At 59.6% G+C, this 22,331-nt stretch overlaps 1 protein-coding gene across 1 annotated transcript; it reads left to right on the plus strand.

Moving 5' to 3' along the window:
- Positions 1 to 12,460: 12,460 nt before the first annotated feature.
- LOC144675556 (large neutral amino acids transporter small subunit 3-like) lies at positions 12,461 to 19,570 on the plus strand (the record flags this gene model as incomplete). Its single annotated transcript, XM_078536230.1, has 7 exons — positions 12,461 to 12,601; positions 13,484 to 13,519; positions 14,911 to 15,034; positions 15,356 to 15,500; positions 16,953 to 17,026; positions 17,764 to 17,887; positions 19,352 to 19,570. Coding segments are annotated over 7 exons (863 nt in total), but the record flags the coding sequence as incomplete, so codon positions are not given.
- Between the last annotated feature and the right edge of the window lie 2,761 nt (positions 19,571 to 22,331).

Here is a 22,331-nt window from a genome sequence, read left to right on the forward strand (position 1 = left end):
CACACCCCACACACCACACCCCACACACAACACACCCCACACCCCACACCCCACACACAACACACCCCACACCCCACACCCCACACACAACACACCCCCACACAACACACCCCCACACCCCCACACACAACACACCCCCACACAACACACCCCCACACCCCCACACACAACACACCCCCACACCCCCACACACAACACACCCCCACACCCCCACACACCCCACACACAACACACCCCCACACCCCACACCCCACACAACACACCCCCACACCCCCACACACAACACACCCCCACACCCCCACACACAACACACCCCACACACCACACCCCACACACACCACACCCCCACACCCCCACACACAACACCCCACACAACACACCCCACACACAACACACCCCACACAACACACACAACACACCCCCACACCCCACACACAACACACCCCCACACCCCACACACAACACACCCCCACACCCCACACACAACACACCCCCACACCCCACACACAACACACCCCCACACCCCACACACACCACACCCCACACACAACACACCCCCACACCCCACACACAACACACCCCCACACCCCACACACAACACACCCCCACACCCCACACACAACACACCCCCACACCCCACACACAACACACCCCACACACAACACACCCCACACACCACACCCCCACACACAACACACCCCCACACACAACACACCCCCACACACCCCCACACCCCACACCCCACACACAACACACCCCCACACACCCCCACACACAACACACCCCCACACACCACACCCCACACACACCACACCCCACACAACACACCCCCACACACAACACACCCCCACACACCCCCACACCCCACACCCCACACACAACACACCCCCACACACCCCCACACACCCCCACACACAACACACCCCCACACACCACACCCCACACACCACACCCCACACCCCACACACAACACACAACACACCCCACACACCACACCCCACACCCCACACACCACACCCCCACACAACACACCCCACACACAACACACCCCCACACACCCCCACACCCCACACCCCACACACAACACACAACACACCCCACACCCCACACCCCCACACAACACACCCCACACACAACACACCCCCACACACCCCCACACACAACACACCCCCACACACCACACCCCACACACCACACCCCCACACAACACACCCCACACACAACACACCCCCACACACCCCCACACCCCACACCCCACACACAACACACCCCACACCCCACACACAACACACAACACACCCCACACACCACACCCCACACACCACACCCCCACACAACACACCCCACACACAACACACCCCACACACAACACACCCCCACACACCCCCACACACAACACACCCCCACACACCACACCCCACACACCACACCCCACACACAACACACAACACACCCCACACACAACACACCCCCACACACCACACCCCACACACAACACACAACACACCCCACACACCACACCCCACACACCACACCCCACACACAACACACAACACACCCCACACACAACACACCCCCACACACCACACCCCACACACAACACACAACACACCCCACACAGCCACACCCCACACACAACACACCCCACACCCCACACCCCACACACAACACACCCCACACACCCACACCCCACACACAACACACCCCACACACCACACCCCACACACAACACACCCCACACACCACACCCCACACACAACACACCCCACACACCCACACCCCACACACAACACACCCCACACACCACACCCCACACAACACACCCCCACACACAACACACCCCACACACAACACACCCCACACAACACACCCCACACACCCCCACACACAACACACCCCACACACCACACCCCACACACAACACACCCCCACACACCACACCCCACACACAACACACCCCACACACCCACACCCCACACACAACACACCCCACACACCACACCCCACACACAACACACCCCACACCCCACACCCCACACACAACACACCCCACACACCACACCCCACACACAACACACCCCACACACCACACCCCACACACAACACACCCCACACACCCACACCCCACACACAACACACCCCACACCCCACACCCCACACCCCACACACAACACACCCCACACACCCACACCCCACACACAACACACCCCACACACCACACCCCACACACAACACACCCCACACCCCACACCCCACACACAACACACCCCCACACACCCCACACACAACACACCCCACACACAACACACCCCACACACCACACCCCACACACAACACACCCCACACACCCACACCCCACACACAACACACCCCACACACCACACCCCACACACAACACACCCCACACCCCACACCCCACACACAACACACCCCACACCCCACACCCCACACACAACACACCCCCACACAACACACCCCCACACCCCCACACACAACACACCCCCACACAACACACCCCCACACCCCCACACACAACACACCCCCACACCCCCACACACAACACACCCCCACACCCCCACACACCCCACACACAACACACCCCCACACCCCACACCCCACACAACACACCCCCACACCCCCACACACAACACACCCCCACACCCCCACACACAACACACCCCACACACCACACCCCACACACACCACACCCCCACACCCCCACACACAACACCCCACACAACACACCCCACACACAACACACCCCACACAACACACACAACACACCCCCACACCCCACACACAACACACCCCCACACCCCACACACAACACACCCCCACACCCCACACACAACACACCCCCACACCCCACACACAACACACCCCCACACCCCACACACACCACACCCCACACACAACACACCCCCACACCCCACACACAACACACCCCCACACCCCACACACAACACACCCCCACACCCCACACACAACACACCCCCACACCCCACACACAACACACCCCACACACAACACACCCCACACACCACACCCCCACACACAACACACCCCCACACACAACACACCCCCACACACCCCCACACCCCACACCCCACACACAACACACCCCCACACACCCCCACACACAACACACCCCCACACACCACACCCCACACAACACACCCCACACACACCACACCCCACACAACACACCCCCACACACAACACACCCCCACACACCCCCACACCCCACACCCCACACACAACACACCCCCACACACCCCCACACACCCCCACACACAACACACCCCCACACACCACACCCCACACACCACACCCCACACCCCACACACAACACACAACACACCCCACACACCACACCCCACACCCCACACACCACACCCCCACACAACACACCCCACACACAACACACCCCCACACACCCCCACACCCCACACCCCACACACAACACACCCCACACCCCACACCCCCACACAACACACCCCACACACAACACACCCCCACACACCCCCACACACAACACACCCCCACACACCACACCCCACACACCACACCCCCACACAACACACCCCACACACAACACACCCCCACACACCCCCACACCCCACACCCCACACACAACACACCCCACACACAACACACAACACACCCCACACACCACACCCCACACACCACACCCCCACACAACACACCCCACACACAACACACCCCACACACACACACCCCCACACACCCCCACACACAACACACCCCCACACACCACACCCCACACACCACACCCCACACACAACACACAACACACCCCACACACAACACACCCCCACACACCACACCCCACACACAACACACAACACACCCCACACACCACACCCCACACACCACACCCCACACACAACACCCCCCCACACCCCCACACACAACACACCCCACACACCACACCCCACACACAACACACCCCACACACCACACCCCACACCCCACACAACACACCCCCACACCCCCACACACAACACACCCCACACACCACACCCCACACCCCCACACAACACACCCCACACCCCCCACACACAACACACCCCACACACCACACCCCACACACAACACACCCCACACACCACACCCCACACCCCCACACAACACACCCCCACACCCCCACACACAACACACCCCACACACCACACCCCACACCCCCACACAACACACCCCACACCCCCCACACACAACACACCCCACACACCACACCCCACACACAACACACCCCCACAACCCCACACCCCCACCCTCCATAACCCACACCCCACACCCCACACACAACACACCCCACACCCCACACACCACACACAACACACCCCACACACCACACCCCACACACCACACCCCCACACAACACACCCCACACACAACACACCCCCACACACGCCCACACACAACACACCCCCACACACCACACCCCACACACCACACCCCACACACCACACCCCACACACAACACACAACACACAACACACCCCACACACCACACCCCACACACCACACCCCACACACAACACCCCCCCACACCCCCACACACAACACACCCCACACACCACACCCCACACACAACACACCCCACACACCACACCCCACACCCCCACACAACACACCCCCACACCCCCACACACAACACACCCCACACACCACACCCCACACCCCCACACACCACACCCCACACCCCCACACAACACACCCCACACCCCCCACACACAACACACCCCACACACCACACCCCACACACAACACACCCCCACACACAACACACCCCACACACAACACACCCCACACACAACACACCCCACACACACACCCCCACACCCCCACCCTCCATAACCCACACCCCCACCCTCCATAACCCACACCCCACACCCCACACACAACACACCCCACACCCCACACACCACACCCCACACACAACACACCCCCACACCCCCACACACACAACACACCCCACACCCCCACACACCCCACACACAACACACCCCCACACCCCCACACACAACACACCCCACACCCCACACACAACACACCCCCACACCCCACACACCACACCCCACACACAACACACCCCCACACCCCCACACACACAACACACCCCACACCCCCACACACCCCACACACAACACACCCCCACACACAACACACCCCACACCCCACACACAACACACCCCACACCCCACACCCCACACACAACACACCCCACACACAACACACCCCACACACAACACACCCCACACACAACACACCCCCACACAACACACCCCCACACACCCCACCCCCACACACCCCACCCCCACACAACACACCCCACACAACACACCCCCACACACCCCACCCCCACACACCCCACCCCCACACAACACACCCCCACACAACACACCCCCACACAACACACCCCCACACAACACACCCCCACACACCCCACCCCCACACACCCCACCCCCACACAACACACCCCCACACAACACACCCACACACAACACACCCCACACAACACACCCCCACACAACACACCCCCACACACCCCACCCCCACACACCCCACCCCCACACACCCCACCCCCACACAACACACCCCCACACAACACACCCCCACACAACACACCCCCACACAACACACCCCCACACAACACACCCCCACACAACACACCCCCACACAACACACCCCCACACAACACACCCCCACACAACACACCCCCACACAACACACCCCCACACACAACACACCCCCACACAACACACCCCCACACAACACACCCCCCACACAACACACCCCCCACACAACACACCCCCCACACAACACACCCCCACACAACACACCCCCCACACAACACACCCCCACACAACACACCCCCACACAACACACCCCCACACAACACACCCCCACACAACACACCCCCACACAACACACCCCCACACAACACACCCCCACACAACACACCCCCACACAACACACCCCCACACAACACACCCCCACACACAACACACCCCCACACAACACACCCCCACACAACACACCCCCACACAACACACCCCCACACAACACACCCCCACACAACACACCCCCACACAACACACCCCCACACACAACACACCCCCACACACAACACACCCCCACACAACACACCCCCACAACCCACCCCCCACACACACCCCACACCCCACACACAACACGCACCCCACACCCCACACACACCACACCCCCACACAACACACCCCCACACAACACACCCCCACACACACCACACACCACACCCCACACCCCACACCCCACCCACCCCCACAACCCACCCCCCACACACACCCCACACCCCACACACAACACACACACCACACCCCACACCTCACACCCCACACCCCCACCCTCCATAACCCACACCCCCCACACCCACCCCACACACACCCCACACCCCACACACACCCCACACCCCACACACAACACACACACCATACCCCACACCCCACACCCCCACCCTCCATAACCCACACCCCACACAACACACCCCCACACACCACACCCCACACCCCACACCCCCACACCCCACACAACACACCCACCCCACACACCCCACACCCCACACAACACACCCCACACACACCCCACCCCCACACAACACACCCCCACACAACACACCCCCACACAACACACCCCACACCCCACACCCCCACCCTCCATAACCCGAACCCCCACCCCACTGGGCCCAGCCCACCCCCACACACCACACCCCACCCACCCCCACAACCCACCCCCCACACACACCCCACACCGCACACACAACACACACCCCACACCCCACACACCCCACACCCCACACAACACACCCCACACACACCCCACCCCCACACAACACACCCCCACACAACACACCCCCACACAACACACCCCACACACCCCACACCCCACACAACACACCCCACACACACCCCACCCCAACACAACACACCCCCACACAACACACCCCCACACAACACACCCCCACACAACACACCCCCACACAACACACCCCCACACAACACACCCCCACACAACACACCCCCACACAACACACCCCCACACAACACACCCCCACACAACACACCCCACACACACCCCACCCCCACACAACACACCCCCACACAACACACCCCCACACAACACACCCCCACACAACACACCCCCACACAACACACCCCCACACAACACCACCCCCACACAACACACCCCCACACACACCCCCACCCCCACACAACACACCCCCACACAACACACCCCCACACAACACACCCCCACACAACACACCCCCACACAACACACCCCCACACAACACACCCCCACACAACACACCCCCACACAACACACCCCCACACACAACACACCCCCACACACAACACACCCCCCACACACAACACACCCCCACACACAACACACCCCCACACAACACACCCCCCACACAACACACCCCCACACAACACACCCCCACACAACACACCCCCACACAACACACCCCCACACAACACACCCCCACACAACACACCCCCACACACAACACACCCCCACACCCCACACCCCCACACAACACACACCCCACACACCCCACACACACCACACCCCCACACAACACACCCCCACACAACACACCCCCCACAACACACCCCCACACAACACAGCCCCACACACACCACACACCCCACACACCCCACACCCCCCACACACCACACACCCCACACACCCCACACCCCACACCCCACCCACCCCCACAACCCACCCCCCACACACACCCCACACCCCACACACTACACACACCCCACACCCCTCACACACCACACCCCCACACAACACACCCCCACACAGACCACACACCACACCCCACACCCCACACCCCACCCACCCCCACAACCCACCCCCCACACACACCCCACACCCCACACACAACACACACACCACACCCCACACCCCACACCCCCACCCTCCATAACCCACACCCCCCACACACACCCCACACCCCACACGCACCCCACACCCCACACACAACACACACACCACACCCCACACCCCACACCCCCACCCTCCATAACCCACACCCCACACAACACACCCCCACACACCACACCCCACACCCCACACCCCCACACCCCACACAACACACCCACCCCACACCCCACACACACCCCACCGGGCCCAGCCCACCCCCACACCCCACACCCACACCCCACACACCCCACACCCACACCCCACACACACCCCACCCGGCCCAGCCCACCCCCACACCCCACACACCCCACACCCACACCCCCTACCCCACCGGGCCCAGCCCACCCCCACACACCACACCCCACACCCCACCCCCTACCCCACCGGGCCCAGCCCACCCCCACACACCACACCCCACACACCACACCCCACACACCACACCCCACACCCCACACCCCACACACAACACACCCCACACACAACACACCCCACACACAACACACCCCACACCCCCACACCCCACACACCCACCCTCCATAACCCGGAACCCCACCCCACCGGGCCCAGCCCACCCCCCACACAACACACACCCCACACCCACACCCCACACCCACACACCCCACACACACACCCCACACACACACCCCACACCCACACCCCACACCCACACACCCCACACACACCCCACACCCCACACACCCACACCCCACACCCACACCCCCACACCCCCACACCCCACACACCCACCCTCCATAACCCGAACCCCCACCCCACCGGGCCCAGCCCACCCCCCACACAACACACCCCACACCCCACACAACACACCCCACACAACACACACCACACCCCACACCCCACACACAACACCCCACACACAACACACCCCACACCCCCACACCCCACACCCCCACACCCCACACACCCACCCTCCATAACCCGAACCCCTACCCCACCGGGCCCAGTCCACCCCCACACACCACACACCACACCCCACATCCCACACACAACACACCCCACACCCACACCCCCACCCTCCGCACCCCACACCCCTCACACACCCCCATCCCCCACACACCCCACACCCACACCCCACACCCCACACCCCACACACACCCCACCGGGCCCAGCCCACCCCCACTCACCACACCCCACACCCACACACAACACCCACACCCCACACACCCCACACCCCACACAACACACACCACACCCTCCATAACCCGCACCCCACCCCCCACACCCCACACCCCACACCCCGCACCCCACATCCCACACAACACACAACACACAACACACAACACACCCCACCCTCCCCTCAACCCCCTCTCCCCACACACAACACACCCCCACCCCCCACACCCTCCACACCCCACACAACACACCCCAATCCCCACCCTCCCCTCAACCCCCACACCCCACACCCCACACAACACACCCCAAACCCCACCCTCCCCTCAACCCCCACACCCCACAGCCCACACCCCACAGCCCACACCCCACACGCCACCCCCCACACCCCACACCCTCCACACCCCACGCAACACGCAACACATCCCACACCGCACACAACACACCCCCCACACCCCAAACCCCACCCTCCCCTCCATAACCTGCACCCCACCCTCCCCTCCACCCCCACACCCTCCCCTCCCCCACACCCCTCACCCCTCACCCCAAACCCCACCCCCCACACCCACACCCCACCCTCAACCAACACCCCAACCTCCACCCTCACCCCCAACCCCCATACCCCACCCTCCTGCCCCCTCTCTGCCTACTTCTCTCTCTCTCTGTCCCTCTCTCTCTCTGACCCCCCCTCTCTCTCTCTCTCTCTCTCTCTCTGCCTACACCCCTCTCTCTCTGTCCCCTTCTTTCTCTCTATGCCTACACCTCTCTCTCTCTGTCTCTCTCTCTCTCTCTCTCTGTCCCTCTCTCTCTGCCTACATCTCTCTCTCTCTCTCTCTGCCTACGTCTCTCTCTCTCTCTCTCTCTCTGCCTACACCCTCTCTCCCTCACTCTGCCTACATCTCTCTCTCTCTCTCTGCCTACACCCTCTCTCTCTTTCTCTGCCTACATCTTTCTCTCCCTCTCTCTCTCTCTCTCTATCTCTCTCTCTGCCTGTGCCTCTCTCTCTCTCTGTCTCTCTCTGCCTACGTCTCTCTCTCTCTCTCTATCTCTCTTTCTGCCTGTGCCTCTCCCCCTCTCTCTCTCCCTTTCTCTCTCTGCCTATGCCTCTCTCTCTCTCTCTCTCTGCCTACGTCTCTCTCTCTCTCTCTCTCTCCCTCTCTCTGCCTATGCCTCTCTCTCTCTCTCTCTCTGCCTACGTCTCTCTCTCTCTCTCTCTCTCTCCCTCTCTCTGCCTATGCCTCTCTCTCTCTCTCTGCCTACGTCTCTCTCTCTCCCTCTCTCTCTCTGCCTATGCCTCTCTCTCTCTCTGCCTACGTCCCTCTCTCTCTCTCTCCCTCCCTGCCAATGCCCTCTATGTAATCTGAATTGTTTGTTTTCCTGTCGCGCTGTTGTTGAAATAAATCCGGATGTTGCCTGAATAGTGAACAAACCTGAGGGTTCAGTGACCCTCTCTGAATGGTGACATTTTAAACTGCAGAGTCTGTGTCATTGAGAAGGGGGTCAGGTGAGCGAGATATTGCTGGGGGGAGGGGAAGGAACTGGGCCCTCAGTCAACCAGATCCGACATCCCTCCGACAGTCCACTAACTTGTGTCAAAGTCAACGGAGATCGGCTCTCCCTCACTACCGACCCTCCGACAGTGCAGCACTCCCTCAGTACTGACCCTCCGACAGTGCAGCACTCCCTCAGTACTGACCCTCCGACAGTGCAGCACTCCCACAGTACTGACCCTCCGACAGTGCAGCACTCCCTCACTACTGACCCTCCGACAGTGCGGCGCTCCCTCAGTACTGACCCTCCGACAGTGCGGCACTCCCTCAGTACTGACCCTCCCACAGTGCGGCGCTCCCTCAGTACTGACCCTCCCACAGCGCAGCGCCCCCTCAGTACTGACCCTCCCACAGCGCGGCGCTCCCTCAGTACTGACCCTCCGACAGTGCGGCACTCCCTCGGTACTGACCCTCCGACAGTGCGGCACTCCCTCGGTACTGATCCTCCGACAGTGCGGCACTCCCTCAGTACTGACCCTCTGACAGTGCGGCACTCCCTCAGTACTGACCCTCCGACAGTGCGGCTCTCCCTCAGTACTGACCCTCCGACAGTGCGGCACTCCCTCAGTACTGACCCTCCGACAGTGCGGCGCTCCCTCAGTACTGACCCTCCGACAGTGCGGCACTCCCTCAGTACTGACCCACCGACAGTGCGGCACTCCTTTGTGGAGACGTTAACGCAAACGTGATTGCCGATCAGACTTGGTGTAACTATCCACATTTCTGGCCTCCTATATGACAGAACAACTCTAAAGGCACTGGAGAAGCTGCAGGGGTTTACTCGAATGTTAACAGTACTGAGACATCACCCCAGTGAGAAAGCGCACAAAACTGGGGCTCATTTCTCTAGAAAAGAGCAGAGTGGGTGACCTGATCAAGGAGAGTGTGGGACTCGCTCCCACGGGGAGCGGGGAGAGTGTGGGACTCGCTCCCACGGGGAGCGGGGAGAGTGTGGGACTCGCTCCCACGGGGAGTGGGGAGAATGTGGGACTCGCTCCCATGGGGAGCGTGGAGAGTGTGGGACTCGCTCCCATGGGGAGCGTGGAGAGTGTGGGACTCGCTCCCACGGGGAGCGGGGAGAGTGTGGGACTCACTCCCACGGGGAGCGGTGGAGAATGTGGGACTCACTCCCATGGGGAGCGTGGAGAGTGTGGGACTCGCTCCCACGGGGAGCGGGGAGAGTGTGGGACTCGCTCCCACGGGGAGTGGGGAGAGTGTGGGACTCGCTCCCATGGGGAGCGTGGAGAGTGTGGGACTCGCTCCCATGGGGAGCGTGGAGAGTGTGGGACTCGCTCCCACGGGGAGCGGGGAGAGTGTGGGACTCACTCCCACGGGGAGCGGTGGAGAATGTGGGACTCACTCCCATGGGGAGCGCGGAGAATGTGGGACTCGCTCCCACGGGGAGCGGGGAGAGTGTGGGACTCGCTCCCATGGGGAGAGTGTGGGACTCGCTCCCACGGGGAGCGGGGAGAGTGTGGGACTCGCTCCCATGGGGAGAGTGTGGGACTCTCTCCCACGGGGAGTGGCCGAGGGTAATCGTGTCGTTGGGTTTAAGGTGGTGGGGGAGCTGGATAAACACAGGAGGGAGAGAGGAACAGAGGGATGTGTTGATGGGGGTGAGGGAGCGGGCGAGAATGGGAGGGGGGTCAAAGGTCTCCTGCGGGGCAGAAGCGGCAGGGATGGATCAGATGGGCCGAAGGGACTGTTGGGGATTGTCTTCGGTTCCATTGTCAACATTTTCCGCTTCTCACCTCCCGATGTTTCTCGCTGGTTCCCTTCCACAGCGTCGGTCCCATTTCGCAAGAGCGTCTACTCCGCCATGTTCCTCTGGACCATCGTTACCATGGGAATGACTCAGCTCCGCCTGATATTCTACATGGGGAGCATGAACAAGATGCTGGAGTTCATCGTAACACACGGAATGAGTGAGTGTCCGCTCATCGAGCGCTCCCAGGGCAGGTACAGCACGGGTTAGATGCAGTGTAGAGCTCCTTCTACATTACCCCGACAGTGTCCCACCTCTCCCCACTTTATACCCAGTGTCAGCATCGAGCGCTCCCAGGGCAGGTACAGCACGGGTTAGATACAGTGTTGAGCTCCCTCTCCAGCTCCCTATAAGAATTACAGTAGAATTTAGAGTTTTTCCTCATGCCTTCTCGGGTTTTTCAGGGAGAAAGACTGAGAGACACCAGTCAGTGTACAGATATCTCCCTGAGAGAGAGAGGGGACTGAGAGACACCAGTCAGTGTACCGATATCTCCCTGAGAGAGAGAGGGGACTGAGAGACACCAGTCAGTGTACAGATATCTCCCTGAGAGAGAGAGGGGACTGAGAGACACCAGTCAGTGTACCGATATCTCCCTGAGAGAGAGAGGGGACTGAGAGACACCAGTCAGTGTACAGATATCTCCCTGAGAGAGAGGGACTGAGAGACACCAGTCAGTGTACAGATATCTCCCTGAGAGAGAGGAGACTGAGAGACACCAGTCAGTGTACAGATATCTCCCTGAGAGAGAGGGGACTGAGAGACACCAGCCAGTGTACAGATATCTCCCTGAGAGAGAGGAGACTGAGAGACACCAGTCAGTGTACAGATATCTCCCTGAGAGAGAGGGGACTGAGAGACACCAGTCAGTATGCAGATATCTCCCTGAGAGAGAGGGACTGAGAGACACCAGTCAGTGTACAGATATCTCCCTGAGAGAGAGAGGGACTGAGAGACACCAGTCAGTGTACAGATATCTCCCTGAGAGAGAGTGAACAGATACCTGATGAATGTCGCCTAATGTTGATGATTTATTTTTCAGGAAATGAGGATTTACTTCATGAAGCAGAGGACATCGGTAAGTGAGACTGTTTTGCAGTGCAGGGAGTGACAGGCATCATGAAGGGGAATCTCTTCGCTTGATGTCCCAGGGTTTGGGAAGGCTGGTGTCTGCCTAGGCGCAGTGGGTAACTTTCCTCTCCGCTCCAGACAGAAGATCGGGGGTTCAAATTCACTCCCCTTCACCCTAACCACCCACCAGCCCAGAGAGTGGAGGCCTATAATCCAGTTACACACTCCCTGCCAGTACTGAGGGAGTGCCGCACTGTTGGAGGGTCAGTACTGAGGGAGTGCCGCACTGTTGGAGGGTCAGTACTGAGGGAGTGCTGCACTGTCGGAGGGTCAGTACTGAGGGAGCGCCGCACTGTCGGAGGGTCAGTACTGAGGGAGCGCCGCACTGTCGGAGGGTCAGTACTGAGGGAGTGCCGCACTGTCGGAGGGTCAGTACTGAGGGAGCGCCGCACTGTCGGAGGGTCAGTACTGAGGGAGCGCTGCACTGTCGGAGGGTCAGTACTGAGGGAATGCTGCACTGTCGGAGGGTCAGTACTGAGGGAGTGCCGCACTGTCGGAGGGTCAGTACTGAGGGAGTGCCGCACTGTCTGAGGATCAGTACTGAGGGAGCGCTGCACTGTCGGAGGGTCAGTACTGAGGGAGTGCCGTACTGTCGGAGGGTTAGTACTGAGGGAGCGCCGCACTGTCGGAGGGTCAGTACTGAGGGAGCACCGCACTGTCGGAGGGTCAGTACTGAGGGAGTGCCGCACTGTTGGAGAGTCAGTACTGAGGGAGTGCTGCACTGTCGGAGGGTCAGTATTGAGGGAGCACTGCACTGTTGGAGAGTCAGTACTGAGGGAGTGCTGCACTGTCGGAGGGTCAGTACCGAGAGAGCGCCGCACTGTCGGAGGGTCAGTGCTGAGGGAGTGCCGCACTGTCGGAGGGTCAGTACTGAGGGAGTGCCGCACTGTCGGAGGGTCAGTACTGAGGGAGCGCCGCACTGTCGGAGGGTCAGTACTGAGGGAGTGCCGCACTGTCGGAGGGTCAGTACTGAGGGAGCGCCGCACTGTCGGAGGGTCAGTGCTGAGGGAGTGCTGCAGTTGACCTTCACCTGCTGCCCCCTGCTGTTGCTGGTGGCCTGTCCCTTTAAGGTGGCTGAGCTCCTGCAGTTCCCCGCTGCAGCCACCAGAGATTGGTTGACCCTCACCCTTGTGGCCTCTGGAGTCATCTGGTGGCCAAGGCCTGCTACTGCGGGTCGTGATGGTCCTGAGGCCAAAACCGTGAGAAAAGGCAAGGCTCAGGCCTCCTCTCGAGCCGACGTGAAGTGCGTCGGCCTACGTTGGCCGTCCGGCATCCTCAATAAGTTGACGTGTGTGCTCGGAGACAAATTCATTTCTCTTTCTCTGCCTCTCCCTTTAGTGAATTTCTATTCGTCCATGTTTGGGATCCTGCAGCTGCTGTGCCTTTTCACCTCTCCCCTGATTGGCTACATCATGGACTGGCGTCTGAAGGAGTGTGTGGAGATCTCAGAGAAGTCGGCCAGGTGAGAGTCTGTGGGAGGGGGACAGGTGAAGCCATTCAGCCCTCTCCTCGAGCCTGTTACACAGGAACAAGAGGAGGCCATTCAGCCCCTCACTAAACATCAAAAGAGGTCCAGTCAGTAACACAGGGCGCTGGGGGGGAGAGGGGTTACTGAGTGACAGTGTGAGGGAGCTGGATTAACATCAGTAGAGATACAGTCAGTAACACAGGGCGCTGCGGGGAGAGGGGTCACTGAGTGACAGTGTGAGGGAGCTGGTTGTACGATGATCTCGGACAGTTTTGAACCCCGGTATCATTGACCCCTCCAATTTGTTTTCCTCAGTACAACAGCCAACTCTCCGGGAGCAAAGAGACCACGGGATAGAACAATCCAGAAGCTGAGCAACGCCATCAGAGCCTTTGTGTTGACCAACCTGCTGCTTGTATCATTTGGTGTGACCTGCATGATCAACATTCTACCTCTCCAGGTAACTGCGTCCGCAGAGGGGGCTCGGACTCATAGACAGACACTCAGTGTTTCATCTGGGACTCGGAGACCAGGAGTCCATTCAGACTCTGTCACACTGTGAGATCTGGGATTCGGAGACCAGGAGTCCATTCAGACTCTCTCACACTGTGAGATCTGGGATTCGGAGACCAGGAGTCCATTCAGACTCTCTCTCACTGTGAGATCTGGGATTCGGAGACCAGGAGTCCATTCAGACTCTCTCACACTGTGAGATCAGGGACTCGGAGACCAGGAGTCCATTCAGACTCTCTCACACTGTGAGATCTGGGATTCGGAGACCAGGAGTCCATTCAGACTCTCTCACACTGTGAGATCTGGGATTCGGAGACCAGGAGTCCATTCAGACTCTGTCACACTGTGAGATCTGGGATTCGGAGACCAGGAGTCCATTCAGACTCTCTCACACTGTGAGATCTGGGATTCGGAGACCAGGAGTCCATTCAGACTCTGTCACACTGTGAGATCTGGGACTCGGAGACCAGGAGTCCATTCAGACTCTCTCACACTGTGAGATCAGGGACTCGGAGACCAGGAGTCCATTCAGACTCTCTCACACTGTGAGATCTGGGATTCGGAGACCAGGAGTCCATTCAGACTCTGTTACACTGTGAGATCTGGGATTCGGAGACCAGGAGCCCGTTTACACACACACTGGCCGAGAGACAGGCAGACGTACAGGCAAACACATGCACAGACTGACAGAGACAGACGCAGGCGCACACCCCAGGAGAGGGGCCAGATGTCGGAGACTCGAACCAAAGGGACAGAGTGACTCGGACACGGACTGGCTATCGCACTTGCACAGACGCAGGGAGGCGCGTGCGTGAGATGAATCGCGCTCGAAATGACTGACACGTGTGAGGTGACCAATGGATGCAAGCTTGCCCCCCCCTCAACACGCCAGAGAGACCTCCCCCCAACCTCGGTCAGCGCGACATTCTGCAAGCGCTGGCCCTCGGACGCTAAACTCCCTCTGTTTGGTGAAAGCGGCGGTGTTCTCCCCTGTATCCTGGACCCAATACGGGAATCCGTCAACCAACCTCGCTGACAGAAATAGAGATTGCCAAGTCATTAATCTCAGCTGTTTGCGGGAGCTTGCTGTGCACAAATTGGTTCTGTTTCCCTTAAATTGGGAACAGCAAACCCCTTTCAATCAAGTCCTCGGTTTGGGTCATTGTGAGGTGGGGAAAGGCTCGGTTCCAACGTCAATTGTTCCTGAAGCTCACCGGTGGAGCCACAGCGCCACCTCAGGCGGGATGGTGCAGTTAGACTGTGACCTGTTTACATAGGAATTCTCCCTGTGTAAATTCCTCGGTGAAGGTTTACAATTGGAAATCCAAGTCCCCGTCGGTCGGGGACTGACGATGCTGCTGAACCTGACGCTGTTCTCCCGCTCTTCCTTGTTTTACAGTACCTCACGTTTATCTTTCACACGGTGGTCCGGGGATTCATCCACTCAGCCTGTGGCGGCCTCTACGCTGAAGTGTAAGTGTAGCTGATCCATTCGGTGAGCTGGAAAACAGGCAGCCTGCTTCGAGCATGCGGAAACAGGCTGCCCTGGGTTTAAACGGGGAGAGGGTTAACCCCCCCTCCGATAGGGGAACAGGCTGCCCGGTGTGTGTGTAAATGGGGAGAGGGTGGGTGAGGGGGTTAATCCCCCCCTCCGATAGGGGAACAGGCTGCCCGGTGTGTGTGTGTGTAAATGGGGTGAGGGGGTTAATCCCTCCTCCGATAGGGGTACAGGCTGCCCGGTGTGTGTGTGTGTAAATGGGGAGAGGGTGGGTGAGAGGGTTAATCCCCCCCTCCGATAGGGGAACAGGCTGCCCGGTGTGTGTGTGTGTAAATGGGGAGAGGGTGGGTGAGAGGGTTAATCCCCCCCTCCGATAGGGGAACAGGCTGCCCGGTGTGTGTGTGTGTAAATGGGGAGAGGGTGGGTGAGAGGGTTAATCCCCCCCTCCGATAGGGGGACAGGCTGCCCGGTGTCTGTGTGTGTAAGTGGGGAGAGGGTGGGTGAGAGGGTTAATTCCTCCTCCGATAGGGGAACAGGCTGCCCGGTGTGTGTGTGTGTGTGTGTGTGTGTAAATGGGGTGAGTGGGGTTAATCCCTCCTCCGATAGGGGGGATGAAATGCCCCCGGGCCTGACTGTAAATGGGGAGGTGAGTTCAGCGATCTTGGCCGTGGTTCTGGAACATTCTCCTGTGATGTTGCTATGTTCCCTGCAGGTACCCCACCAATCATTTTGGTTCGCTGATTGGCCTCCAGTCGCTGGTCAGCGCTATTTTTGCCCTGTTCCAGCAGCTTCTCTTCATGGTCATGTTGGGACCCCTCGAGGGTGACCCCTTCTGGGTAAGTGAGCGGAGGGGTCCTGAGGCAAGGTTGGGGGGGTGGTTGGTTGGCTAAAGTAACAGGGTGGTCACTTACCCAGCTCCTCCTTCGCCCTTCCTTCTGTCCACCTGATGCCGCTGCTCCCTCAGACCATCCCCCTGTCGCTCGGCTGTGTGGCAGCAGCTGTTTGACTGGGGAGGGCTTCACTCGAGCCGCTGCACGGTGACCGACCGGGGGCTGACCTTTCACCCGTTTCCGACGGTCATGTCACACGGAGGTCCCGGAACACGCTCTGCGTCCCCTCCTCCCCCGCCGTCGGTCAAGCTGCCGCTCCTGTGGTCAAGGTCATCGAGGAGCTGAATGATCCTCCGAAGCTCCCATCTCTGAACTCGCACCGAGTGCCGTTTATTCATCACCCCCACCCCCTGTGCTCGCTGACCCAGGCTCAAATCCTCACCCTCGTCTTCAACTTCGTCCATGATGCTAACCCCTCCCTATCTCTGTAACCTCCTCCAGCCCCTACAACCCTCCCTATCTCTGTAACCTCCTCCAGCCCCTACAACACTCCCTATCTCTGTAACCTCCTCCAGCCTGTACACCCCTCCCTATCTCTGGAAGCTCCTCCAGCCCCTACACCCCTCCCTATCTCTGTAACCTCCTCCAGCCCCTACAACCCTCCCTATCTCTGTAACCTCCTCCAGCCCTTACAACCCTCCCTATCTCTGTAACCTCCTCCAGTCCCTACAACCCTCCCTATCTCTGTAACCTCCTTCAGCCCCATGACCCTCCCTATCTCTGTAACCTCCTCCAGTCCCTACACCCCTCCCTATCTCTGTAACCTCCTCCAGCCCTTACAACCCTCCCTATCTCTGTAACCTCCTCCAGTCCCTACAACCCTCCCTATCTCTGTAACCTCCTTCAGCCCCTATGACCCTCCCTATCTCTGTAACCTCCTCCAGTCCCTACACCCCTCCCTATCTCTGTAACCTCCTCCAGCCCCTACAACCTCCTCCAGCCCCTACAACCCACCCTATCTCTCTAACCTCCTCCAGCCCCTACAACCCTCCCTATCTCTGCAACCTCCTCCAGCCCTTACAACCCTCCCTATCTCTGTAACCCTCCTACGACCCCCCGAGGTCTCTGCGCTCCTCCAATTCCGGCCTCTTGACCATCCCCCCGATTTTAATCGCTCCACCATCGGCGGCCGTGCCTTCAGCTGCCTGGGGCCCTGAGCTCTGGAATTCCCTCTCTAAACCTCTCCGCCCCTTTCTCTCTCTCTCTCTCTCTCTCACTCTCCCCTTTTAAGGTGCTCCTTAAACCTTCCATATTTGACAGAGATTTTGGTCCGCTCTCCTAATGTCTCCTTGCCACGGCTCCTGCCCCGGGCGCCTGGGGCCTGTTTTACTGGGATTAAGGCGCTACTTCAATGCAGGGCCGCTGCAGCGCTGGAGCTGACACCCTTTCTCTTGCTTGGCCCCCTTCCAGGTGAACATCGGCCTGCTGATCCTGTCCGCCACCGGCTTCCTGTTGCCTGGCTACCTGTGGTACCACCGTCGGAACATCCTGAAGGCCCGGGCGCTAGCGGGGCGCGGCCCAGACGCCACGAGCGAGGGGGCAGAGCCTCCGGACGGGCCCTCCGCCGGCAAGCTGGCCCCCGAGGCCTCCCACAACGGCCTGCTCCCTAGCAATGAGTCCTTGGCCTAGTCGGGCAGGGAGGCCTGTCCGACCCCTCCATCCTTCTCTCTCTCTCTCTCTCTCCCTCATCCTCATCGAACCCCGAAACTCTGCATGACCCCACCCCCATTTTTGTTTTCCGTTAGCCGTCACACAACCCCCTCCCCCGCCAACACGAGCAACACGCGTGTCAGCGAACACGCGTGGGAGGAATCACACGCCTCTGGCTTTGTTGGGGGGTGGAGGTAACTGCCCTTTTGTAAATAGGCCCCTTCCTTCGTGTTTTCTCCCGGTAGGCGCTTTTTCACCTTTTATTTTTATATTTTAAAACGAAAATGGAAGCAACGTAATGATATTTTTATTGATATTCTATATATATATATCTATAAATATCTATATTTTTTTCTCGCCAACAGACAGTGACATTCAGGTTTTGTGCGAACACGCGTTTCCTCTCCCTCCCCGCTCCCCGTACCCGAGTTTTCCCGATTTGAGGCCTAGTCCCTTTCGCCTCGGGAAAGTTATTTATTCTGCCCTGCGGAGGGACTCGTGGTGTCGACTCGAACCTCGCTGAAGAGAGAGAGAGAGAGCGAGAGAGAGAGAGAAAGAGAGAGAGAGAGAGAGGTTGGGGGGGTGGTGGCGTTGCCAAAGCTTTGCGTCGATGGACTCCGTCGGGACAAAAACGCAAGAATGCCAAATTTCAAAGCAGTCGACAACGATTTATACCGCCGGGGAGGAGCGGGTGCCGATTGGCTAGCGGGTCGGCGCTTTCGATTGGCCAGGGCGGTGTGGGGGGGGTGGGGGGGAAGGGGGGTGGGTGGGGCTATAGGCTCCCCGAGCTTTTTATTCCGCAGTGACCCACGGCAAGTGGGGTTCCCCAAACGGGAGGTGACGCGGCGCGATTTCCGCGATTTGGGGGGGCCAGCACCCGCTGAACAACCCGGAGTGCGCCAAGAACGACACTAACAACCGGCTTAACGAAGCAGAGCCACAGAGACGTTACGGCGCAGAGAGAGAGAGAGGGGGCCATTCAGCCCATCCTGTCTGTGCCGGCCAGAAAAAAAAAGGATGAAAGGGGAACTAGTCGCTTGTTTTAATCCCGCTTCCCAAGCCCCTAGTCCGTATCCTTGCAGGTTTCCAGAACCTGCCAACATTCTTGTAAATCTCCTCTTCCCTCTCTCTCTCTCTCTCTCTCTCTCTCTCCAGGTCAATGATGTCCTTCCTGCGATGTAGTGACCAGAGCCCCACACACAATTCTAGCTGTGGCCTGTAAAGACCATAAGACGTAGGAGCGGAAGTGGGCCATTCGGCCCATCGCGTCTGCTCCGCCATTCAGTGAGATCGCGGCTGATCTGATAGTCCTCAACTCCGCTTTCCTGCCTTTTCCCCCCCTAACCCTCGATTCCCTCCCTGATTTAAAAACCCGTCTGTCTCAGCCTTGAATAGACTCAATGACCCAACCTCTACAGCCCTCCGCGGTAAAGAATTCCACACATTCACTACCCTCAGAGAGAAGAAATTCCTCCTCATCTCTGTCTTCAATGGGCGACCCCTTTACTCTGAGATTATGCCCTCTGGTCCTAGACTCTCCCACAAGGGGAAACAACCTCTCAGCATCTAACCCTGTCAAGCTCCCCCCCAACTAAGAATCTCATGTGTTTCAACAAGGTCGCCTCTCATTCTTCTAAGCCATCATCACCTCCCTGCTTTTGGATTCAATCCCTGGCCCGAATGAAAGGAAAGCAATTCCACACGCTCGCTCGCTCGCTCGCCCGCCTGTCCTGTCGCCCTCAGGGACCTGCGGACAGGCACTCCGAGGCCCCTCGCTTCCTCAGCCCCTCTCTCAACATCCCTCCGCTTTGCCGAGCGCCCCCCGCCCCCCTTCCCTTTGTTTTGGCCTCTGCCAAACGCATTACCCGGGGAGCTCCTGGGTTCCCCCATTTACCCCGGGGGGGGTGGGTGGGGGGGGTGCAAAGGCCCTCGGCCTAGAGGAGGCTTGCCAACCGGCCAATCGGCAGCCTTTCCTCTTGCTGTGCAACTGGTGCTCACCCTTTGAAATTTGGCAGTTCTTGTGTTTGTCCATACGACCTACTGTGATACAAATTCTGTGTGCGCCAAACGACTTAATGTTGACTTGGCTCGTTGGGACGGAGGTGGGGGTGTTGGCGTGGGGGGGGTGGGGGGTGGGGTGGGGGGTGTGCGGTGGGATTGGGGTTATGAAAGGGAAGGTTACCTCAAGCTCATCAGAAGACCTCCATGACTTGCTTCCTTCTCCTGTATTGAGCAGAGGTTAACTGACGCTTTGAAACAGGTTTTGTGGGGTGGGTGGGTGGGGGGGGTTGGGGAGAGGGGGAGGGGAGGGGACAGCTGCTAGCCAGTGGCGGGCATCTTGTCTGGGGCAATTGCACTACAGTAGGCTTCACCAAATAGGAATGTTTTCCCAGTGTGTGTGTGTGTGTGTGTGTGTGGAGTCTGGGGGTCAGGAGAATGGGTCTTGATTCTTCTGGTTAAGTGTCCTGGACTCAGTTGTGTGTCTGTGTGTGTGTCTGTGTGTGTGTGTGTGTCGGGGCAGGCGACGGGGTGGGGAGGGTATTTAAATTTAATTTGATAAATACGGGAAATAAAACGCTACTCTCAGGAACCATGTGACCACCGGGTGGTGGTGGTAAGACAAAAGGGGAAAACCAACCCCCCCCACCAAACCCCATCGGGTTCACTAATGTCCCTTTAGGGAAGGGAATCTGCCGTCCTTACCCGGTCTGGCCGACACGAGGCTCCAGACCCCACGGCC

This window comes from Cetorhinus maximus, unplaced genomic scaffold (genome assembly GCF_964194155.1).
Source record: "Cetorhinus maximus unplaced genomic scaffold, sCetMax3.hap1.1 HAP1_SCAFFOLD_1004, whole genome shotgun sequence".
Taxonomy (NCBI): domain Eukaryota; kingdom Metazoa; phylum Chordata; class Chondrichthyes; order Lamniformes; family Cetorhinidae; genus Cetorhinus; species Cetorhinus maximus.